The sequence below is a fragment of the Empidonax traillii genome, unplaced genomic scaffold (assembly GCF_003031625.1).
Source record: "Empidonax traillii isolate 1590-97213 ecotype Southwest subspecies unplaced genomic scaffold, ASM303162v1 scaffold248:size1534464, whole genome shotgun sequence".
Lineage (NCBI taxonomy): Eukaryota > Metazoa > Chordata > Aves > Passeriformes > Tyrannidae > Empidonax > Empidonax traillii.
In genome coordinates this window covers 1-25,634 of record NW_020955441.1, presented here as the reverse complement: position 1 = coordinate 25,634, position 25,634 = coordinate 1, and the positions used below count along the sequence as shown (strand labels likewise).

Here is a 25,634-nt window from a genome sequence, read left to right as displayed (position 1 = left end):
GCGTTGTCTTTTCTCCTCGAGAGTGATCCTGCGTGTGTTCTCAAAAGCAGCAGCAGCGTTATAGATGGTGTGTCTCCAGGCCTCCCGATTGGAGGCCAGGGTAGACCAATGGTTGTGGTCAATATTGCCAAGGCTGAGGGACTGTTTCAGGCAGTCCTTGTATCTCCTCTTCGGGCCTCCTCTCTTGCAGCAGCCAGTGGCAAGTTCCCCATAAAGCACGATCTTGGGGAGGCGATGGTCCTGCATCCTGGAGACGTGCCCTGCCCAGCGCAGCTGAGTTCTCAGCAGCATGGCCTCAATGCTTGGGACTGCTGCCTGCTCAAGGACAGACGTGTTGGTCACATAGTCAGTCCAGTGGATGTTTAGGATTGTACGGAGGCAGCGCTGATGGAAGCGTTCTAAGAGACGCAAGTGGTGCCGGTAAATGACCCATGATTCAGAACCATATAGAAGAGTAGACAGCACGATGGCTCTGTAAACACTGATCTTAGTACTTTTCTTCAGGTGTTTGTTTTGCCACACTCTTTTACGGAGTTTACCAAAGGCACTGTATGCCTTTGCTAACCTGTTGTCAATTTCAGCATCAATCTTACCGTCTGAGGAGATGATGCTTCCCAGATAATTAAACTGTTGGACTGATTTGAGTGTTGTTTCACCAATGGTGATATGGGGATGAAATGAGAAAAAAAAAAAAAGTACCATGTTGAAGTATGACATGTGGAAGCTGATTTGCAAGTTCAGAACGTAAAAACATCAGAGATATTTACAATATCACTTGAGAGTGATGGGTGTCAGCTGCCAGCTGCCAGTGTGTTTTATTCTCCAATGATATGGGAGATGTCTAATGGATTTCCTTTAGAAATGGTAATTGCACCAAGACTGTGCGAGATCTGGCTTCAAGGGATGTCATTACAGAGAGATGTTACTGTTTGCCTGGCAGGTCCATGATGTTCCTTTGGGAGTGTTGTGGCTGTAGCTGAGGATCTATTTAGGAGCTCCCATCTGCATTTTGACAGTGAGGTGTAAATGCTTCTGATGCCATTGAACGTGTCGCAGTACCATATAGGAAGAAGATAATGGAGATTACACAAACAGATTTGGGAATTGGTCTGTTTGATGGTGGATTACGGCCCACGCTCACACCTGAGTCAGGACGGCTGGTTGGGTCGTACTGACTTATCCAGGGGGAAGCAGCACATTTTTGGCACAGAGCAGGGAGATGCTGAAGTGAATCATGGCACTCTGTGCATCTACACAGGGCTGCAAGGTTGTGGTGAGTCATACTCTGTAAATCAGGGTGCTGACACAAGCACTGTTGAGCAAAAGCTGTGCTCTGGCTGGGGGCAGATCCCGTGTGTGTTTCAGTGAGAATGTGTCGCTCATTTCTACACGTATTGGCCTGTTGGAAGAGATCCCAGAGACAGACAATAGCTTGGACTATGGTGCTTCACATCTCTCTCGCCTGACCAAAATTATCTCAAAGTAAATGAGTGTAATACAAAACCGATGTTAGAAGAGAGTATTTATTAAGTTATAATTCAAATATATTGGATGTGTCAGGCTTTAAATCTACAACATCAATTCTCAAGATATGAAGTGCTAAAATTTTTAATATTTTAGTGGGCTGATAAAAATGTCATTTATAACAGAAATACGTTTTACTCTATGAATGATAGAAATCTAACCCTAATCCATCTCTTTCCTTGCACCTATTTTACTCCTGACTGTACGACTTCAGTGGTGAGGGCTAATGAAATACTACCTATCTGTCTGTCTGGAACAGTTTAAGCTGTTTCAGGTGGATTATTCTGTTTACAGGCTTTTTGTGTTTTGCTCTTGGAACACTTTATACTACGTAATCCATGTAACCTTACATTTGTATATTAATATAAAAATTAATTACAAATAAAATTATTACAGGAAGTATTTGCAAGTCGAGGTTAACTGTGAGGAATAACCTTTGAAATACTTAAAGTTTTGAAATCATTTGTGTCCAGATGTTACAGCATTTTCAGAGGTGCCTAATTTATCTGGATAATTCTGACGTGATCTGTGTATTGCTTTCAGTCTTGTGATTTCTTTATATCCTAAATTTAAAAGACCACTTCCCACTACTAGAGGCCATACATTGGCTACTGTAGGTTACAGCATATCAAAAAAGCCAACTGTCCAGTACTGTGATACTCTCCTGTTGACAGGTTTGGCTTTTCTGTTTTGAACACGCATGGTAATGTAATAACAAAAATAATAGAAAGCAAGGTTTTCTGGTCCTTAGAAAAATCTGAGCTGCGTGAAATCTACCTCTCATCTTTAAATGGAATTTAGGGAGATGGACTCATGGAGCATTTCCCCTCTTTTGCTGACAAACAGTGCTGTGGGCAAGTTCAGTATATCCAAACAAAAGTTCATAGGCATTATACTCAAACATTGCTAATTGCATGGTACATAGGGATTCTGGGGTCAGGATGTTGTTTCTCTTAGCAAAAACAATATCTCTGGAAGCTCATTTTTTGTTACTACAGCTGGCTGCAATTTGCAGGAAGCCAATGTTATTGAAAGACATGTTCATCCATCCATACTTGAGGAGTTTTAAAAAAAAATTGAGCTTTCTTCATTCTTCTGTTTCATGATTCAAATTGCATCCATTAAGATGAAATGTGCAGTTCTGACTTGAATTCTTGCTGCCTCTGATCTCTGCAGTTTGACACAAAGCTCTTTATCTTAGTTTTGCTTTTTCTGAAGTGAGATGTGTAGCTATTGATAAAGCAGACAAGACGTGCAATTCCTCTCACTCCTTGGGAGCTGTTTGGAAGATATCAGTCCTTACAGAGTGGGTGGGAGAGCGATCACAGTCTGTGATAAAGGTCTGTGGCAATTGCTTCCTAACTCAGCCATACTTTCTTAGAGGTTGTTTTCATGACACCTTGTATTTATTTTGGTTTGCTGAACTTTGCTGTCTTGTGCAAGAAGCCCCACTCTAAAGGGAAGGCTGAATTGGGGGATTTCTTACATACTGTGCATGTATGAGTGCTCAGTGGGCAGATGCATGCCTTGGACTTCTTAATGGAGTTTGAAACATCAGCACTGATTCACTCTGTAAAGGGTGAAACTGTGTGGTTTTTTACTGTATATGGTTTTTACCCTGTGTTTGATCCCAGCACACCATGCCATTGAGCAGGGACTGATCACAGGACATGTGTGGCTCTAATGCAGACAGAAGGATGAGCTTGACTGACAGCACGTCTTGGGAAGTAGCTCCTCTCTGTTGGATTGCTGACAGAGGCTCTGTGAGGAGCATATGGTGTTCTTAAAATACATCCCTGGGAGAACTTTACCTACCAGCAGGAGTTTGGCTTGAACCTCCTATTTCTCAGAATTGTGCTGACCTTTTCCCTCACACATTTCCTGCAACAGTTTCACAGGTTTTAGAAATTCACAAGTTGAAAAAATCGATCTGTTGACTAGGAAGAACACATTAGTGAATAACCTGTCTTGAGAAGGATGCACTTTCAGTGAGGGAATTATCCAATCTCTACCTTATGACTCCATCCCTTTATGTACATCCTGGGGTTATTGCCTGGGTTAGAGATCAATTACTCATCTCTATCTCATCCTGGTTGTCAGGAGACTATTGATATACATATTTTAATTATGGGAGCATTGAATTTTGTGATGCTTGCTTTATCTTCATTTGTATTCCTCAAGCAGCTGACAAGAGAAGATATAACACTCGCTTCACAGTTTGTTATGCACAGTTCTTTTCTCTGACAGGTCCTCAGAAAAGCCTTTCATATTTTTTTCTGTTCAGCCTGTCACCATGCCTTTCTCTGTGGGCTGGAGTCTGTTTGCTGGCTCCATCAACATAAATGCAAAACTGTTCTCTCTGTACCTGTGCTCTGGCCTGCCTGACTGTGAAATCAGCCTCACTTGACTGTATGTCAGTCTCACATAAATAAATATGTATCATCTGCCTCATGAAGGTATTTTCACATATGTTTATAAGATCTGATCTGCAGTCTCTTGAACTCAACTGAAATGCAGCAGTTGCCATGAGCAGTTTGTATTAAGTGAACGTGCAATATGGAATCATTTATTAATGCCTTGGTATTTATTAGATGCCCAGCTCAAAATACACACCTATTTAAAAAGACCAACAACAGCTATTCTAGAGATGGAAATGTGTAGGCAATCCTGAAATCAGACTAAAAGACTGCTTTTACAGGGGAGGCAGAATCCAGGAGCTATTCTAGTAGGCTCTCTTCTGCTTAAAAAAACCGACCAAGAAACCCAAAAAAAAAAACCCCAGGACAAATTTCTGCCACATTTTGGTAGTAAACTGACAGTATGGAAAGTAAATGTAGTAGGATATCAAAGCACTTTTGGTCACAGATTTATTTAATGTTAACCAGTGATAAGACTTCCCAACCCTGCAGGAGAGACGGTGCAGTCCAGAAGTGAAGGCGATCAGGTCGGCGTGGCAGTTTTGCACTGACCTTCCTGTCCTGGCACAAGTCAACACAGTCAGAGAGAAAGTCAGGCAGGTCAGTGTAGCAGTCCTAGCCATGTGCTATGTGGTCCTGGGCAGGGCAGGGGGGTGCCCCACACAATTAGAGTCTGATGGCGCTGCTGGAACCTCGAGGGAACTCCTGCTCCAGGCAGAGACTGGTCTGAGCTCTTGCTCTCACGTGGCTGTTTGCCAGGTCGCCCCCCAGTCACCCACAACACCACTGAGGTAGGATGTTGAAGAGAATATGTGGTTTTGATTTCCACAGCATTTGAGGTCCAGCTGTTGCCATCAGGGCACTCACAGGCTGCCTCTCTGGAAGTTCTCTATGCACTGGCAGCAGCACAGTGATCTACAATTTTTTTCCAGGGCAGAACTTTGAGGGTAACCAGTCCTGCCTGGTTTTATATAGTAAGACAGCTTTCAATAAAAGAAGGCATGCACCTACAGCTTCTCTTCCTGTTTTATCTGAACTTCCTTCTACTTGAATTATTTTTTCAGGAATGGCAAGGAATGTACTATGCGAAAAAGAAAAATGGAGATAGCATACAACAAAATGTGAAGATACTACCTGTCATTGGACAGGGAGGGTATGTATGAAAGCTAAACCATGATTTATGTCTCAGTCAAGGCTCAGTTTAGAGTTCAGTTGTTCTCAGCAGACATTGGATTATCCTGTTACTGAGTATAATGGAAGCTTATGCAAGGTAAGGAGCCTCAGACCTCTGTGTTTAAGTCCTTGGGGCAAAATCAGCTTTACATGCTGTGTGCAGGGAAAGTGAAATTCTCTTACTTCTCCCCTAAAAGGAGCCAAAGATCCAGGTGTGCTCACTTGTGACTGCCTCTTTGCATGCAGTAGTAGGTTCAAATCCCTCTAAGGCTTAATCAAGAGCATGGCACTCCATCTTCCAGACTTGGCTGAGACAATTGTTTATTAAAATTGTATCTTCAGGAAGGAAAGGCCAAATGCAGCTTTTTCAAGCAGTAACATCCTTAAGGGAAAGAAAAAAAGGTTTTGGATGTTTTGGGTTGGTTTAATCCCTGGGAGTAATTCATGTTCTTTAGTCTCCATCAATAGAGTGAAAATGTATTTTCAGTTTAAGATGCCAAACTTGTAAGACATATATGTGTTACATGGCTACTTAGGAACAACCTAAGCCCATTTGAAACGGGTTTAGGAGGTTTTCTGCTAATCAAGGGTTTAGTTTTTAGTTTGATTGCTCTGTCCTTAAGTGCTATAGAAGATTTTGAGTTTTGGACAGTACTGTTGCATTATTCACATTTATATTTCATACATGAAACATCCTACAGTAGCCCAGAAGAAGCTGGGAGTGGAAGGGGGGGGGGGGAGAGGAGGGGGATAGCAGAGAGAAAGAGAAGAATACAGAGTTTGCAAAAGATCTTCCATTTTCCCCATGACTTGCAGAACTGTGGGGGTTTCCCCTTTCAAGTTGAGCTTTCCTGGCAGAACAGGATTTGTGGTATAATACTTGTTGCTCTTACCTACTTTGAGTATCAGCACTGAATTAGAGCTGAGGTTTGGATGGGAATTAACACACTGTTTTTTGCCTACAGAAAGATTAGACACTATGTGTCAATTAGTAGACTGTGCAATGACAACAATAAGGTAAGTGAAAATAGCGCTATGCTTGCTTTAATTTGAGCCCTAAATATTACAAAATAACGACTAAGTTCTGACTAAATGGATTTCTCATATTGAATTGTAGGTGGAGAAGACATGTGAATGTATTCAGGCTGAATCTCAGACAGGTATGATATATCTCTTTCATCCTAATAAGTGGAGAACATATCTGAGGAAAGAATAAAGGCCATTGTTAGTGATTTGACTGAAAACACAGTTGCACAGAACACTACTATTTACCTACTGATAAGCTGGAAATCCAGCTCGAAAGGCAGGAAAATAAATACAAGCCCTCCTTACCTGCCTCATTTGTTTTAGAAGTGACATAAATCAACCCACCTTTGAAAACACAGTAATGGGGCCCCAAGCTGGATTCAGTGTCACATTTCAGTTGTAGTTGGTGGATCCCTGTGACAGAACTGGAAATAAGGATGCCATGTAGTCACATTGCTGTGGCTGGTCTGTAGTGGCGTGTGTGTCTGCACTGCTTTCAGCTGTACTGGGGGAAGTTTGCATTGTGGGTAGAAATGAGGATGACCAACGCTATGATTCACCCTCATCCCACATACCAGCACTTCAGTTATGACATCCTTGGCATCCACGCTGTAGGTACTTGTTAAATATAGCCTTGGTAGCACAGGTGGTATCTGTCAGGGTCTGTAAGGGCCCGGGATACACTGCCCAGTTTGGCAGTGTGTACTCTGCTTGGGCCCAGCAGCTCTTGGTGGCAGTGGTTGCTTTAGCAAACTCAGGTGTGCTGCACAAGCTGCATTCACAACTGTGTCACTGTGGCAAGAGAGGGGCTTTTCCCTCCACACTGGTAGTTTCTTTCTGCACAAACACTGAGGCATGTTCTGCCAGTGAGCGTGGCTGGGTTCATGGGGGTGTCATTGGGTGAGAGTTTAAAGGGGGGTGTCATTTGGTGAGGGAGCTTTCATTGGCTCCCACGTGCTGAAGTGTTGTGGTGACTGTCACTCAGCTGCTGTCAGGCTTTTTTCTGAGCTTCAGTTCCTTTGGCATACATCTTAGGCACAGCTTCATGTCATTGTATGATATTTTCTTCACAGATACTCAGACTTGCAGACACAAAGACACGAGGAAAGGATCCCTAGACGTCAGATCCACCACATCACGAGGGAGTGATGGTATGTTAAACAAGTCACTGTATTGGGTCTGGCTGAGTTGGAGTTGCCACACCAGTGCACAAATCGTTAACATTTCTTACCTCTTCTCCTGATAAAAGTGTGAAGATTTTTTTTATTAATTTTGTTTTCTTTCACAGTGTTGTATTTTGCTCTGTTAGATCACTGCAAACTGTGTAGATGAGTCACATATTCCAAACTGTTGCTGGTACTTACGTGATTTTGTTAAAGCATACATCATCACAGTCTAGGCAGCATACACTAGTGAAGTATGGAAGTAGGTCTGTGGCAATGAGAATACAATCAGGCACTGGTATAACAAAAATAGCATTGGTTCTGTTTCTTACAGACTGCTCAGCAAAAAGAGTTACAGAGATGTGTCTGCATTTTATAGGTAGCACAACATCCAGAGAAATCTTATCTTGACCTTTTCTCTACAGAAACAAATTTGCTAAATGATATAAAACATTTGTTTTTAAATTTCCAATGAATAATAGGCCAGGACCTCTGCTGTTTTCATTTGGCATAGCTACCCACTTCAAAGGAGCTTCACTGATTTACCTCAGCTTGGAAGCTGACTCATTATGACTTGTCATGTTGCATCAGGCAGCAAGAGTAGATACATTGTGTAATAACCTAAATGCAGTGGTTACCTACCTGTGGTTGCCAGTTTATACACACACATCTAAATAGTCTTTTAACTGAGTTTTAATTGAATATTTTAATTAGTTAAAGAAACAAACCCATGATTTTGCCAGACTATTACAGCTCCCTATCTCTAATCAGGGACATCAGTGTTTCAGCCAGCATCTCTTTGCACTTGTGTGTCCCCAGCATCACAAGCATGTATATGTATTCTGCAATAGATTGCCTCTGAAAGGCACAGCAGGGTAAGCAGCTCAGAAAATGAATCAAGATTTCTTGGCTGAGTCCTCCTGTCACGCCTTGTCGCTGGAATTGGGATACAAATTCTGCTTTGTTTTGTGCACAGGCAGCTCACAAAGGCGTCGCTCGTCCATGGCCAGGGTACATTCCATGACTATCGAAGCCCCCATCACCAAGGTAATGTGCTCTGGCACTGCCTGTGGGCAGTTGGGCTGCACTGCAGCTCTGGGGCAGGAGGCTCCAGGGCAGCATCCAGGCTGAGGAGCAAGGCAGCACAGGTCTCTGGGGCAACTTCTCCCCCTATTCCATCTGCCTGCTGGTGTAGCTACGAAAAGCCAGATACTCTGAACAATGATCTCCCCAGTCTGCTTAACAGAGTGCCATAAACGTGGTCAACCATCATGTGACCCTTTTTTAGAACTTTTACCTGTGTTCCTCCTTACTTGTGCATTGTAAACTGTAAATTGAGAGAGGCAAATGGGAGAAAGTTATATTAAATCCATTCAGGGACATTTTGAGACTGTGCCTTAGAGGGGAAAGTCATTAGTAAGATTGCTGTCTTTAAGGCCATGGTCTTGTTCCGGGGATCAGTAGAAAACATCAGTGTTTTAGTAACATTCCTTTCATTTGGATTCTCCCTTTAATGTAGATGTTAATGTTTTGGATCTCGTTTCTTTGCTGAATTTTCCATAGTAATTGATGAGTGTCTCTGTTCTTTCTTAAATCACTTCTAAGTTGACAATATGTCTAATGCTGCACTAGGTAATAAACATCATCAATGCTGCACAAGAAAGCAGTCCCATGCCAGTTGCAGAAGCTTTAGACCGAGCTTTGGAGATTTTAAGAACCACTGAATTGTACTCTCCACAACTGGGGACAAAGGATGAGGATCCACATACAAGTGACCTTGTTGGAGGGTTAATGACGGTAAGTACATACTGTCACAAACAGTTGTTGATTAATGTTCTGCTGCATGACTTTCCCAGTTACTTGATCTTTATCATCTGGCATGTGCTCTGCCTCTACATTGTCAAATTTACAGAAAAAACTGCACACCTCTTTTTTTGAATTTCCCCCCCCCCACTTGAATAATGCAACTCTGAGAATTGGAAGAAAATTGACCAGCCCCTTTGAAACATTAGTTTTGTTACAAATGAAAAGTAAAAACAATTCTTTTTTTCAGTGGAATTCATTTAAGAAAGGTATAGACGGGAGAGGAAGAAAGAAAGATAGCCAGAGACTTGTGTTTATTAATCAGGATTAGAATGACACAGTTTTGGGGGGCCTTTCAGTCTGCAGAAAGAATGTGTTTTCAAAAAAATGCAAAATATGTATTTTTCTTGGATTACATTTGTACCTCTAGTGTGTACCCAAAGTTGAGCAAAGGGCACATAGTGAAGCAAGAACTGAACCCAAACCTTCAGAGCCTGGAGTCTGACCCCCTGATGGTAACGAGGTGGGTTTAGGTGAATGTTACCTGTGCCTTAAGGATATTTATTCCCACTAGTCTGTAGGTTGCATATAAAAGGCTACACTTGGAAAAAAATTTACAGTGTGTTAGATGCAAAAAGGTTCACAAGATCTGAGCTTTTCAGAGATGTCTTGGGCTATTATAATTTCATGTTGTAACTATCACGACGCCTTTGCAGTATCTGTCAGAATCTTCAAATAGTTTGCATGTATTTTTGCCTTTCAAAATCCCACAGCAAATATCTGATCAGGAGAAACATATGGGAGACTTCAAGAATTCCAGGAGAAGACCTGAATGGTTCATATAGGGTTGAATTTACTGAGTAGACAAAATATATTGTTACCTTAACTATACAAATATAGGAAAGATATTGATACATATAACCATTAGTCTGAATGTGAATATTTTCTCCTGCTGAATGCACATAGTCCATAAGCTCAACTGTTTTCTCCTTTTTGTTGATTGTTGAGTCTTACGTCCATTTGTATTCTGACTATATTCAGTCCATGAACATGTAGGTCCCAGAACATGCAGGTAACAACTGTTAAAATATATTGCGAGAATATTGCAAAATACAAAATCATTACTAAAAATAAAACAGAGGCTATTTTATGGAGCAGTAGGAAAGCTGAGAAATCTATTTCAGAGCATGAGGAATATGACATAGTATGAGTTCGAAAATTATCTGGGAGAATCCTTTCTTCATCAAAGGGTCTGTTGAAAACAGAATCACATTATTCCATTCCAAGTTCAGAAGTTATGTCTAAGAAGGGGAACAAGTAATACTCTATTGGATTTGAACTCTCAGGCAGGAAGGGCATTTGAAGTTCAAAGATGGATTTGCCAGATACAATTACACCTGCTATTTCAACTCCTAAAAACCTAATCTTTGATTCAAATGAGAGTCAGCATCTGGTGTCTTAAATATTTGTGTCATAGCAGTGCTATTGAAGAGTCAGTGAGCCACTGTAGTTCTCCCTTTCCTTTTAAATCACAAAACTCCCTACTCAGTTACAAGTGTGAAAGTAAAAATGAGATATAAAAATTCTTTTAAGTGAGGATATTGGATGTTCAGTTATAGCATCCACATGTACTTCTGCTATGTTTTGTGTGCATAACATTTTTAGTAAGGTGCACTGAGAAATATTTTTTTTGAAGCACTTTTTTTTGCAACATGAGCTAAACATTAACGTGCAGTAACTAACAGCTGTAACCTCAAAAGAACAAGCAGGATTTGGGCCACAGTATTTAGAATTATAAGCTGAAAAGTAAATACTAAATATATAACTCTGTTAGTTTTAATCCGTCATCTCAGTTTGCACATCCAGGCGTCATGCCAGAGTTAAGCCTAGGAGGCACTGAACTGAAGAATAAACAAACATACATTCTGCTGTGATAGAAAGGAAGCCTCAGAGAAATTTGTTGCTCTGCAATTCCAGCAAGAAATCATGAGATTCTTACGCTGCTGAGGTGACCTGATCTGCCGGTGCCAGGGAAGGAGAGCAGAAGCACCTCTGCATCCACTCCCTTCCACCCCCCACCTTTGCTTGTTGATGGGAAGTATGTGGACATTGAGCGCCTGGTTTGTGGCACACATCCACAGCTGGTGTGCCCGTTGTCCAGACAAAGACAGATGTGAGGCTGTAATTCCAGACCTCCATCTGCACCTGAGAAATGTGAGGTTTTTTTACCTATCTGCATTCATAGTGTCCCATATCCTGCAGTTTCTCCTGTGTTACGAACTATGTGTAACACAGGTAAATCTTAAACAGTACACACAAATAAGGGAGAGGCAGCTCTGATGACTCTGGTTGCAGTCAGGCTTGTCTAAAGTTTTGCTACTATTTGGTGCCATCATCTTCTAGATCTTTTGTGCCATAACCTGCATTTGACTCTCAACTTTCATTTAACAGGATGGTTTACGAAGATTATCAGGGAACGAATACATATTGTCAGCAAAACGTAAGTTTTAATTTGGTGGTTATTGAGATATTAAAACATGTTCAGAAATTTAACAAATGGGAGAAATGTGACCAGATGGGTTTTTTTTTATTAGCATCATTTGTGTTTGGTTTATTTTTATTTATAAACATTTTTCTGCAGCATTACCATGCTTCATAAAAATGAGAGTTGGACAGGTGTTACTAGAGAAAACATGTACATTCAGTAGAAGTGTATCTCACTATTAAATATAGTATTTAATATACTATTAGTAAATATATCAATAGGATAATAAATGTACTCCTCAACAGAAACTCATCAGGTCACTGGCAGTTTGAGCTCTCCAATCTCCCTCAATGACATACCCCCACGGATAACACAGGCAATGGAAAATGAAGAGCAGTGGGATTTTGATATCTTTGAACTTGAGGCTGCCACCCATAAAAGGTCAGTAAACACAAGAGCTCATAAATTGAAGTTGCTGAAAAGTGACTTAAATGTCATCCTGTAACCAGCTCCTTAATTTCTCTACCTGTGCTTTTAAAATGGGATAATTTTTATTTTCAAAGTCCAGTGTTTGAAATTTTCTCATTGTCATTTCTGGTTGTGTATGAACATTAAATATCTTCTGTTTCATCATACACTATTTCCTGCAAATTCCCAGTGGATGTAAGTAAAGATTATGTATCTTTGATATGGTATAATGACAAAACAACATCATTTTTAAAGCCTTCCTTTTCTCAATAATAGAAAAGTTTTACAAATCAAATTGTTTTCTTGTGGGGATTCATATTCCTATTATGGCTAACTACACCCAGAGTCAACATGCTGGTCTTAACTTGATTAGTTGATACAGATCAGGTTTTATTTTCTTTCCATATAATTGGGTAGGTTTTATTCCTGAACAGTTCCCATACAGCTTTTCAACAGAATTCCCATTGCCTTTCTCTGGGATTAGAGGAAGGTCTTTATTCTAAAATCTTGGCAGGCTACATTTTATTTATAAGATTAACTGAAGAATACGTACTGATAAAAAGTAGGACTTACCGTCATAGAAGTTTTTAAAAGCAAATCAGCAGTTTTGATGGACTGTGCTTCATTAGTAGTAAAGGCTTCCACTAAGATTAAATTGATCTTTCTGTTTAAATCCTTGTTTTTATTTTCTGATGCTTAATCAAAAGTTCCCCTTTTGGGTCTAGTTTCGTGTATCATGCTTTGTCTTAGTTTAATGCTTCTATGAGACACTAATTTGGAGGCTGGATCCTGCAGTGAATTGACTATCTTAAACCCTTGTCAAAATCCCAGATCTGTAAGAGCTTTGAAAGGTATTCAAACCAAAGTCTAAGAAAGATATCAGGCATTTAGTTAACATACATACACTTCATTTTTATACTATGGTTTTATGAGCCAAAAAGCTGCAAAAAAATCCAGGTTTTTATTCTTCTTTAAAGTGATTTTATTGCAAGTGAAAAAATTTGCATCCAGTTGCTTTAGGTTTTTTTTTCTTTGCTGCATTTTCATTTCTAATGAAGTGCTATAGGTACAGTAATTAAAAAGAAAAATGTAAAAATATAGTCGGTGTGATTTACAACATTTAATGCATGCATTGCAGTAATTTAATTAATTATCCCAGCCAACATGCATGAGATCACCAGATAGGCTTCTCTCTTCTTGCTGATTTGGAGAGACCACAGAGGGGCAAAGGAGGTACTTTGTTGCCTGTTCTCTTATTAAAGGTATTATACTGATTGCTTCCTCCTGTGTTTAAATAAAGGCAGTTCATTTATTAAGAGAATTAAAGTGATCTTATATGACTCACAAGTATGAATATGTTATTAGTATTGTCTTAAGTCCAAGCAGACATATGGTAGTAAAGCCAAGATAATTAATTAAATAGAAGCTTTAGTGCATTACAGCTCCCTGACACAGAAACCTGGAGGCACCTTTGTCTGACAGTGGGGGGGATTAAGGGGATTTAACTTTAGTACATTACAGTTGTAGTATATGACGCAGTGTTGGGGAGTGTTTTTGCCAAAAGATGCACATGTAGCTCTAAATGACCTCAGCACCTCCAAATGACCTCACCTCAACTGTCAGGTTCAGCTAAAAATCAGAGTGCTTGATGCATGTGGACTCAAGCAGCATCCTCTGTTGCATGTGATCGGCAAGGGATGGAATCCTGCTAATTTATTTCGTTTTGACTGCAGTCTACATTTACCCAGCACAGACTCCCCAAGCCCAAAACACTGCTACGTGCAGTACAGCAGCAATATAGAGCATTTTTAATATCCCTGGAAGGAGCTGGCCTGGTTCTGAGACTGTCCATGTGATAGGGAGGCAGAACACTTCTACACTGGACTGTAATTCAGTAATTAGTCCTTATACCTGATTTTATATGTCATTGTTAAAAAATGTGTGGATTCATACTAGTAATGCTCTGTAATATTCTTTCAGCTGCATTTGTTTTAAAACTTTCTGTTCATTTTTCTCCACAGGCCTTTGGTTTATCTGGGTCTCAAAATATTTGCTCGCTTTGGAATCTGTGAATTCCTAAACTGTTCAGAATCCACTCTGAGGTCATGGTTACAAGTTATTGAGGCTAACTACCATTCCTCCAACTCCTACCATAATTCTACTCATTCAGCAGATGTGCTACACGCTACTGCTTACTTCTTGTCTAAAGAAAGAGTGAAGGTGAGTCCACATTTATAAGAAACAGTGTAGGTGGGAAATACAGATGCAAGCAAAGGAAGATCTCTTAAAACCAGATTCCAAAAGCCAAATGTCTGCCCAGTGCCAACCAGTTTGGTAACTCTGAGGTCAAAGAACTGGTCTGCTTCACATAAGTTCTAGGATCTCTCTTACAGTGTATGTGGAAAGGTGGATTCTAATATTATAGGAATTGAACAATTCTCGATTGGGCCACTAAGAAAACCTCTTTTTCAAGTAAAACTTCTTCATCTAGTCAAACTTTCTCAGATAGGTGAGCTAATGACACATTAATTTTTGTAGCAGTACGTGCCAAATACAGACTTAATGTAATAAATCACCATCTCTTATGCCTTGTGATGGTCACTTTGCAGGTGACTCCCAGGACAATATAGGTCATGAAGTAGGCTGTATCACCCACTGGACAAGATGCCCTGAGGCTTATAGAGACTGCATTGGAGGAGAGTATTGAAAAAGATTACTTGTCAAAGTTCCTTGTACCATAACACCCACTGGGGTATTAGAGCTACTGACAACCAGAATAAATCAGAGCAACCTTTGCTCTCACGTGCCCAGACTGGAGAAGGGGAGTTAAAGCACTGCTTGCATGTGTGTACATATTCCTGAGCTGCATTTTTGGGTAGAAATTCCTACCCTGAATTGGCCTGCCCGAGGATAGCGCTAGTGGTGGGCACCTGGCTGAGAAATTTGTGACTGTAAACAAGCTTCTGACAGCTCATTAAACTGTAGTAAGTCCCTTAACCTGGAGCTGCAGCTCATTAGTGTGCTCTCCAGAGGCTGACTTACAAATACCATATGCCAAGTGGGAATAGAATGTCACTGGATTTTTTCAGCCCCTGATTTGCCAGTAGTTTAGCTGGTCTTCCCAAGAATATCTATGAAAAACAGATAAATCTGGATTCATTTCAATGCCACAGAAGCATGACTGCCTCCTCTTTTTTCAAAATGTTATTTCCATTCCTCTGTAGGCATAGGAAGAGAAAAAAATGTTGCATCAGAAGAAGGAGCAGAATCAAAGTTCAAAATTCTCTCTTCATCTTTTCTAAGTTACAGCCCAGCTGCTTTTGTGTTGTCCAGAGTTCAACTTAACTTAAACACAGAAGGCCTGATTCTGCCAGTCAAATTCTCACTGAGAATACTGTTTGTTTGTTGTTGTTTTTTTTTGTAATTTGAACTCAGTTCAACTTGCCTGGGAAAATTTTCAGGCTCCCAAATTGAAGCCATATTCTCAGAATCATTTCCAGTTCTGTGCTATGGGAGCTAAAATGACAAAATTAGAATCCTTGTCCTGATGTTTGTCATAAAAGTGCTGCAAATCCCTGTGAAGTTTGTTATGTGAGTCTCAGGAAACGAGCATCAGGTAGACTGCTCCAGTCCTACAGGTCAGGTATTCTCAAATTTCTGGCCATTTCTCATCTGTACAGATACTTCTCAGCCAGACTGAGCACTGGTCAGTGTGTCCTTCTGAGGAGAGCCTGTTCTAGAAATCTCTCCTAATTTATACCACAAAAACAGAATCCCATGAACAGCAGTTGAAAGAAAGAAGAAGCTAACACACAGCAGATAGTATTTCAGGCAGTGCTAACTATGAACTACAGCAGAAATAAGTTTTGCCTTTTCTTGTTCTCCACAAGACTGTCTTGGCAGTCCTCAATAATATCCTAACTTTCTCAAAGTCAAGCCATTGCATTAATTTCAGGAGGTGTAAAGTAGGACAAAGTTTGTCTTTTCACCTACCAGGTGTAACTATTCTGAATGGTATTGTCAAAGCCAGCAGAGAATTTGGACCTTAAATTCAAGCTAATTGGGATGGAAATTATCTGCCTTGCTCCCAGATTCAATGGGGGATATTTCTGCTCTTGTGTCTCTTTCATTTTATTAAAATTTTTAACATAATTGTTTGGTATCTGTGGTCCTTCACAAAAAGCCAGCATAAAGACAGCCTAAAGGCTAGTTTCCAAATGTATACAACATATTTCTGGGATGCTTAGGTTTTTTTCTCCTTTATGATATTAATACAGTTTTAAAACTTCAGTATAAAACCTTAAAAGTCAAATGGGTTTGTATTTTCATGAAATAGCGTAGACAAAATTAGACATAAAGCAACGACCATTGCAAGCAGACACAAAGCACAGAGTGCAGCACACTGACAGAATCAGAATCTTGTTACAGAAAGTATAGAACATTGTGTCATGTAATTTGTCCATGGATGTAAACAGCAGGTATTCTTCACAGAATATGCATTAGCTGTAACCTCAGGACACTGTTATTATAAAACTGGATATATGGATAGCATTCCTTTCAAATTGTAAACCCAGCCAGCACATAACTGGAATGTGATTAGGACACATTAAATTGCCAGAGGAAATTAAGAGGTCTGGTGGTAATAGAATAATTTTTAGCAGTATCGTTCTTTTTTCCAAGCCAAATAGCCTAACTCCAAGTGAAGGTGGTTTCAGTGTTATTAGAAAACACAAACTAATTTATTACTTTACATTTGTTTGATTTGATGTGCTGTGACAAAGGTGTGGTTGAGGCAAAATTTAAGAGGCACAAAATGGCCAAAAAAGTCACACAGTGTTCAGTGAAGCTTATAATGAATTTTCCATTGCTCTGTGTAGAACATCTGACCCTTACTGATCTCCAGAGTTTTGGCTCTTGCTCCTCAGGAACTTGGCTTAATCTTATGGACAGAATAGGGTTTTTAACGAGTCTGTCAGGAAAACTAAGCATCCTTCTATTTTCAGCAAACTCTGGATCCGATTGATGAGGTTGCTGCACTCATTGCTGCCACAGTCCATGACGTGGATCACCCAGGAAGAACAAACTCTTTCCTGTGCAATGCTGGCAGTGAGCTCGCGATCCTCTACAATGACACGGCGGTGCTGGAGAGCCACCACGCTGCCCTGGCTTTCCAGCTCACCACCCGGGATGGCAAATGCAATATATTTAAAAACATGGAGAGGTAAGCTTAAAACCCAGGGTCCTTGTCTGCCCATTAACATCTCTTCACTTCCTTCTGTGTAACAGAAGGCAAACAAGCATCCTTTGCTTCTAGAAGAGTAGAGTTCTTCTGCCTGTCCTGCGCAGGCTTAGGAGTAATCCCATGGTGTCAGTTATCCTGTTGATAAAAAGACAGACCCTATCTAAGGAACTTACTGTAAATCTTAATGTGAGCAAGTCTAGAAGAATTATTTTGTACCGTTGAATGTAGAGAACAAGTTATGGCTGAATAGGTAGATATTTGCTGGGTAGAACAAGGAAACAAAGAGCTGCAGAGCATCAGTCAAAAATTAAATGCCTTGTTGCAAAGGCAAGGATAGTGAAGGATCTGATGTTCTTCTTCCAGCCCCAGAAAGGCATTTAGGGCAAGGAGGTGACCATTGCCTTGGTCCTCTCAAGATACAACAGAAAAGTATTGCTGAAAACTTGACTGTAGCATGAGCCACTGCTGAGTGGCTTTGGGAACATACTGGTGTGGCATGTCCTGACAGCCCTTCTGAGCAGGTGATGCTACTGCTTCTGCCCAGCTCTGGTACTGTATCTCCCAGAGATCCAGTCATGCCTTGAGCACGTATGTCCCTACACACCAAAAGGTACTCTATCTAGTATACATGCAGCTGCCCAAGCCTTTATTACTGTTCTTTCTTCCCTCAGCACCTCCCTCCGATGGAAACGGTCTGTAGCATTTTTGTTAGACTTGTTTTAGCAACCAGCCCTTTGTGAACCAGCCAGCATTCTTAATTGTTTCCTTCTTTAAACAGGAATGAGTATCGAACTCTTCGCCAGGTTATTATTGACATGGTCTTAGCAACAGAAATGACAAAGCACTTTGAGCATGTCAACAAGTTTGTCAACAGCATTAATAAACCCTTGGCAGCGCTAGAAGAAAATGGGGTAAGCTACACTGCAAGTCCTCCTTAAAATGACCAGGCAGGGACTGGGAACTCTTGGCATTAGGAAATCCCCACATGGTATACTGAGAAGGTTCATCAGAAACGTGGAGAAAGAGACACTAGTAATTTGTTTTTCACCTCTGAGTTTGAATGCCCTTGTGCTTAACTTGGTTGTCACACGTTTTGAGGGTGAATGGGACTCACTTGGATCCTATTAACGTCTCAGTGCTGTGATGTCACACTTGGAACCAGAACCTTGGGCTCTATGTTTTCATGTTAAAAATGCCATTTTGATAATCCCAGTCACTCCCATGGAGCGGCAAGACTTGGCATTGTTGTTGGCCCTTTCTGCAAAGGAGCCAAGGTTTGCTTCAAAGCAGAGGCTGAATTACTCCCTGCTCCCAAGGGGACACGCTGGGGGTGCAGCACAGGGGCAGGTCTATGGGCTGCCTTATGGTGCATTCTCTGGGAATGAGGGTCCCCAGCCTTCAGCACTGCCTGGCATCATTCATGAGGTTTCTGTCTACTTTCTTTTTTAATCTTTAAAATAGATGATGGTGACATTATATATCATATAGACATAATCAGTAGCCATCTGGAACCTTATGGACCCAACAAAATGGCCTGTTGAGAACCCATTCTGAAAAACCACACCAGTTTCAATAACAGCTTCAACCAACAGTTTTGTTGCCAGTAAGAGCAGTGTATAATTTTGTTGGAATGTTTTTTTTGCAAAGAGAAGATTTTCAGAAATGGTTATAATAAAGTTTGCATCAGTGGCAATGTCCTGTAGGAGCTGTCATGGTTTTCTGTGTTTTCTTACCATGTTTTCTAGAAAGCCACATTTATGACTGTTGTATGTAGTGGGGGATGGCAGTCTTTTTATTACCTGAGAGTGGGAGAGGAATAGGTTTTGTTCCTCCACTTATAAGAAGCAGACTGGAGCTTCATTGGAGAACTGTACCTTTGTCTACAGGACTGTACCCTAGAATTAACGTTGTTCTTGGCACCCAGCGATGCTAATGGGAACTCTGAATGTGAAGCCAAAGTCCCAGTAGGTTTTACTGACTAAACTGGAAGAAAGGTTGTTAAGTTCTCAGCTGGACAGGCTCTCTGGGTGAGCATAGCAGCATTCAGCCCAGGAGGAGAGCAAGGGAGCTGCTGCTCCTGGGTGTAGTGCACTGCTCTGCTGACCTCATGGAGTCTGTAACTCTCTGGGGCTCCTGGTCCTGCAGAAGGACTCTGTGCTGACTTGGCTTGGTGTGCAGAGCCCCTCCTCCCAGCCCCAAGAATTGGGATGCAGCAGTTGTTTGAGCAGCAGAATCCATAGCATCCATCCAGCTGAATTCCTCTTCTTGCCTGTTACAGCTGAACAGCTGTTGCTGCTGAAGAATGGGGCTTGGACCTGTACAGTCAGAGAGTAAAAACAAATACAGCAGCACAGAGAAGTGAAAAAAAAGTTTAATTCTGCCCTTAAACCTCAGGGACTGCAGGGAAATAATCTGTCCCACAAGGCATTTGTGATTCACAGTAATTTGTGCCCAAGGACGGGAAGAAAGACAAAGGCTATATAATTTCTATTGAACAAAGTTTCCCTTCTTTTGGTTGGGGGTTTCTCATTTCAGCAGGTTCCTATTAAAAGGCCTGTAATGTGTGAGTGGTTAAAGCAAATCACTTACTGTTGTGAACAGAACAACACTGTCAGACCCTCAGTCAAGTGTGTTGTCTCTCTGGTTGCAGTGGCAGTGTGTGTTTTCTGGCCTGGTTTCCAGTCATGGTGGTGACTCAGGGTACTGTTTGCAGGCTGAGCTGCCAACTGCATGTTCCAAATGGGACAGTTCCATTTTTTTTTTTTTTTTTTTTATTTATTATTTTTATACATATTGTTCAAAGAGCCACGCTGAGAAGCTGCTCTGTTTGTTTCCTTTCTTCTTTTGTTCATAAACTGAAAAAAAAAAATCCTTTCCAGCTCCAGCATCCTTTATCCTCCCATTTCCTTTCATGATGTCACCTAAGCCTATGACAGGAAGCCAACATCTGACATGCAGAGACACCTCTGCACTCTGAGCAGGATGCTGGGACTAAGCAGAGATAGCGTATTTTATTCCCAAGACATCTGCACTGAGCAAGTAGAACTGTGCCTTTGGTTAGAACCGATCACAGAAGTGAAAATCCCTTTTTGATTCCTGATGGTTTACCTACTAGGATATTCTCTATTGTGCTTAACTGAATGGTCTCTAATATTTCCGTATTTAATTTCCATGCTTGTGTTTCTGGAACTTCACTTTATTTTGGCTTTCTCTCATGTAATTTTGCCATGCATTTGGAGATGTATGCACCTCGCTTTGCTTCCTCTGTTTTCCCTTCAACATACCTAAAAATGAGGGAAGAGAATTGTTCTGGCAGTCTCATTTTGCTAAGAACTGTGGAGCTGGTGTTTCTGAGCCAGTATACTACGTAATAATATTTTTTTTTTATTACTATCAGTTTCTTCCTTTAGGAAGAACTTTCTTCCCCACAAGAATTTTCTTCTGAAAAATGTCATGGTTATTCTGACCTAATGAAAGGTCAGAATGTTTCTGCTGCTTTTTCTCTTCCTCTTCGTACAAAATACTGCAGGAATGAGTGGTACATTATTTTTATCATTATTGTTAGTTACTTCTTCCCTGCTCTGACTACAGAGCAAGACCTTGCTAGATGCCAGAGAAGTTGTGTATATTCCTTGCTTCAAAGAGTTTCTATTCTGAGTAGACAGTGTTGGAAATTTCTGTACCTGCCCATCCCTAAAGAGTCCAGCAACAATGTTGTACTTCGAGATAATTTTTAAAGACATTTTAACCCTGGATCTCTGTCATTTGCTTCATCAGAGCTCCACAGAAAATAGCTTCTAATCTGGATCATCACAGACTTTACTCATATTAGCTGTGAGTTGGCTCCAAATATAGAGTACCATTGACGTGCTCCTGGCTGTAGCCTGGGAACCAAATATAAGCTGTGTGTGGGCTGAAAACTTTGCTGGAGCTGCAGAGGAAAGATGAGGCTGTTTGGAAGCATTTTTCTAATATATGGCTTTAATACTGATAGACTCTCAGAAAGCAAAAATTCCCAGTCAAACCAGAGAATGAAGGGCTAATGTGGGTCCAGTGGAAGGGAATAAAGAGCAAGCCTGGGAGGCAGTGTGGGATCTGACTCTCCGGAGAGTAGGAGTGCTGTCAGAATGATTGATACCCATCCTGATGAGGTTTATGTGCTGAGGATGAATCTGCATCTTGGGTCAGTCCTTTTTAAAAAACTATTTTAATGTGCAATTCCATTAATCCTTGGATTTCAGCAGAGAGTTACATTTTTGTGCCTCCACAGTGCTCATGACTATGTGTGTAGTGATGAATGGATCCTCTCCACACTTTTAAGAAGGCAAATAAGGCATAGAGGGATTAGGTGACTTGCCCAAAGGTGCCCAGGAGATCTGTCACAAAGATAGTGATTAAATCCAGAAACTGGAGTTCATTGCTAGCTCAGAGCTGTAGCTAATATTCATAATCCCCTATAAATTCAGTTCGACATCAAATATAGTAGCCAGTAGCAGGACTGATCCCCATAAGATCTGCTGAAAGCATTCACAAGGCACAAAAGCTTTCGAGTTAGTGCATGGAGACTTCGCTAATGGATTGTTTTTAATTCTTAAATGTTACAGAACAATGGTGATGGAGAGTCAATCAAAACTGTTCTCAGGTCTCCTGAAAACCGTATCCTTATCAAACGCATGTTGATAAAGTGTGCTGACATTTCCAATCCGTGCAGACCCATAGAACAGTGTATAGAGTGGGCTGGACGCATCTCTGAGGAGTACTTTGCACAGGTAAGGCATCTAAAATGGGCTGCAGAAATTCCACGTGAGCATCTTCTCAAAAGGGTGCATATACTGCCAGTGTCACAGAATAGTTAAGGGTGCGTTATGGAACGTGAAAATTAACAACCTTTTTATTTTAAATGATGGGGTATTACTCATGCTGATACAAGACTAGATGCCTGCAGACAGATGAAAGCTGGCAACTTCTACAGTGCAGTTTCTGAAAAATGTAAGCTTTCGAGTTGTTCAGTTTGGAGTTAGGCTTTTCGAGTCTTGCCTGCAAATGCATTTCTGTCACATGAGACAGAGCAAGAATGCCTTCTGTGTACCCACATGCTGGCTTTGCCTCAGGAATAGAATCATCAGGTTCTAGTGTTAGGATGGCAACAGCATTCACTCCAAGAAATACTGTAAGACATTAGCACACTGTGCTGAAGAAAGGTTTTAGGAAGATGGGGAAAAGGAGAGGGCAGAGTCATTATTACAGATGAAAGACCAAATGCTGGAACTGGGACTCAGCTCCCCAAGTGCAGGGAAAGGGGATAAAAAATAATGTTGCCACCTCTGACTTGTACAGGTTGTCCCTTTCATCAGAGATTGAAAGTGCTTAAGCACCTCTTAGCTCTGAAACAATCATAACTTGGTAATGTGGGAAGTTATTTGGGGTCAGCTTGTGTGCAGATGCAGAAGGTAAATGTATCTCTTTGTGGGAAACACTTGAAGGCACTATTTGTCTGCTGTTTTGCCAAACGACTAGGTGCTTGAGATTAAATTGCTGCTGCTTCAGATTTATTCAGGTTCCTCCTTTTATTTAGCAGATACATGCTCTAGTCAGTGCCAAACAATCTGCTGCTAAAAGAACCCCATTAATAGAATGTGTCTTAGACGAATAATCACTGGAGGTTTTTTTGCAGACTGATGAAGAAAGGAGGCAAGGTTTACCTGTTGTGATGCCAGTTTTTGACAGAAATACTTGCAGCATCCCCAAATCCCAATTATCATTCATTGATTACTTCATTATTGATATGTTTGATGCCTGGGATGGTAAGCAAAACTCTACAGTCTTTCCTGATAACTATTTTGTGAACATTTGAAATTGCTGTGATTTATAAATTTGCTTTTTTATGGCTCCTAAAGAAAGGGAGAGAAAAGGGAAGATTTCTGCAGTTCAAGTAAGATTAATAACTTCATTATAGCTTAGAAGTATTTGATAGTGCTACAAGTCATTCTCATGGCATATCTTTAATATACTAGATTCAGGCAATGTTTAACTTTTTAAACTTGCTTCTCTGTAAATGGAAAATAGAACATGTTCTCTTTGATAGCACTTTGAGCGCAGTCATTTTGTCCATGTTAATATTGGTTATTCTTCAAGACAAATTTCTACAGTCTGGAAACTGCTTGAGGGAGCAGCTATTTCCTTCCAAGTGCTGCCCCCGCGGTAAAAGTGGTCAGAAATGTGACTCTCCTGAATGCCAGATCATGACATGTGACTGAGATTTGATGGAGCAGAATAATTACAGGCATAATTAGCTATGCCCCTCCTGGAAAACTGTGCCCCTTTGCTGGGGCTTGCAATACCAGTATTAAGTAGACTTACAGAACAGTTCTCAGTGGCCCAAGTGTTACATGAGTGATGAGAGCTATGCAGACAAAACCATTTCAAGTATCAGTGTGACAGATTTAAGCTTTTCTACTTAACACAGTTGCCCAGACATTTCAAGTGATACTTAAGCAGACAGAATCTGTGACTGTTTCAGTTCTGCAGACTAAATACTCTCTGCCCTTTCTTCCCTAGCATTTGCAGACCTGCCAAATCTGATGGAGCATCTGAATAATAACATTAAATACTGGAAAGGACTAGACGGGAGGAATCTGCGAGTCCTTCGACCACCACCAGAATAGCAGTTGGACCATGGTGTGTAATTTACTAACCAGATGCATATTTATTCAAGCTCACTTTTATTCATGTGAATTCAGATTTTTTTTGGTCTCTTCAGTATTACAGTAAGGCTAGCCCATGCACTTGGGGAACTTTCAAACTCAAGAGAACACAAGGTCAGCAGTTGACTTCCACGAACTACCGTGTGTGGACTCCGATGAAATAAGCCCACCAGGTGGAATTACACTGGATTGCTGCAGTACTTGTACTGAGGAGGGTTTATTAGTGAACATACTTTTGTGATATCTTCATACCAGCGTGTGAAGCTGGAAGACCTTGAAGAATCCTCATAGAAAGGACATTCTCTAGAAGATTATCTATTAATAGAGACTCACAGCTTTTATGAGAAAGCTTCATGCTTTTTATAAGCACTTAAGACAGTTACGTAGAACAATCAGACACTTAAAATGCAACTGTCTATGAAAGAATTTTTGATCTATGAAAATAGATGTACTGTATTTTTTCACATCACAGAAGGTGCAATCATTCACTTCTGAGCACTACTGAAAGTGAGTTCTCCTTAAGAAATTTAGTAGCAAATGTAAAAAATAACACAAGAATTTTTGAGGTTGATCGTTAGCATCTATGATTAAAATGTTATGTTTTATTTATTTTGTTAGATGTTCAATATTTTCTATGAATTTATAAATACTTAAAAGCCAAAGCCAACTTTAGATGCATTATAAATTTACATGATTCATACTCATTAATATACATTTAATTGATGTACAGACCTTTTATTTTCATAATGCAAATACAAAATACTATACAATGATACATTTTTATTGCACTGTAAGGATAGATGTGTATGTTTAAATATTGTCTGATTTATGTTAATTAAAATAAGTTTTATTGAAAAGGTCTCACTTGAGAATAGTAGAATAAACATGAACTGTATACTGTCTGAGCACCAGAACTGCAGTAGTTCTCCCACAAACCAGTGACGACCACCTGATCTTCTCTTGGCTACAAAAATAATAATATGTTGGAACTCTTTGTTTTCTCCCATGAAATTTTATGACTGAATTCCCTGTTAAAGTCTGCCTTATTTTATAAAGTATTTCTAGAAAGCATTCCACAGCATATATGAAGAGGTGATACTAAGCATCTAATGAATTTCAGCATTTTATAGCCTATGTATTTTCCTCTGCCATGAAAGAAAAAGAACATAAAACCACCAACAAAAACCTTTAACTCAAGAAGTTTGTAAAGGCTGTGTACCTTCACAATTTGAATGAAACCTTCATAGCAACTACCAGAAAATAATAAAATGTATATTTTAAGAAATGTCAAGTCCTACCCATTTCATTTGAAATGTATATTTACTTTGTAGTTTGCAGAATAACAAACAGAAGAAATTCTTTTAAAAATAACTAAGATACTTGTTGTCTGGGGAAGGGAGTTGGACTGGCATAAGGGTGATGAAAGGTGGTTTATGGCTGGCAAGCCCCTGTGTTCGTGGCCTGTCCTTGGCAAGCCAATCAAACCCTCGTGTGCCCTTGGACAAGTCTCTTCACAGCTACAAGCAGTGTCACACTGTGTTCCACTGAAGAAAGGCACTCCAGAGGCACTGAAAGAATTGCTGACTGTTGTCACTGCAGAGGCACTTGACTTTAGAGACATTTTGAACC

At 40.4% G+C, this 25,634-nt stretch overlaps 1 protein-coding gene across 4 annotated transcripts in view; it reads left to right on the top strand.

The window, feature by feature from the left end:
* Positions 1-25,296, top strand: part of PDE8A (phosphodiesterase 8A) — a 147,754-nt gene extending 122,458 nt beyond the window's left edge. For all 4 annotated transcript variants that reach the window (XM_027888926.1, XM_027888927.1, XM_027888928.1 and 1 more), the window contains 15 exons: positions 5,006-5,094; positions 6,080-6,131; positions 6,232-6,274; positions 7,214-7,291; positions 8,280-8,350; positions 8,936-9,100; positions 11,558-11,606; positions 11,897-12,032; positions 14,081-14,279; positions 17,063-17,280; positions 18,080-18,212; positions 21,906-22,070; positions 22,976-23,105; positions 23,860-23,979; positions 24,062-25,296. In XM_027888926.1, the coding sequence (XP_027744727.1) occupies positions 5,006-5,094; positions 6,080-6,131; positions 6,232-6,274; positions 7,214-7,291; positions 8,280-8,350; positions 8,936-9,100; positions 11,558-11,606; positions 11,897-12,032; positions 14,081-14,279; positions 17,063-17,280; positions 18,080-18,212; positions 21,906-22,070; positions 22,976-23,105; positions 23,860-23,966 (1,635 nt within the window). In that variant the 3' untranslated portion in view covers positions 23,967-23,979; positions 24,062-25,296. The remainder of the gene's footprint in view (positions 1-5,005; positions 5,095-6,079; positions 6,132-6,231; positions 6,275-7,213; positions 7,292-8,279; positions 8,351-8,935; positions 9,101-11,557; positions 11,607-11,896; positions 12,033-14,080; positions 14,280-17,062; positions 17,281-18,079; positions 18,213-21,905; positions 22,071-22,975; positions 23,106-23,859; positions 23,980-24,061) is intronic.
* Positions 25,297-25,634: the final 338 nt, after the last annotated feature.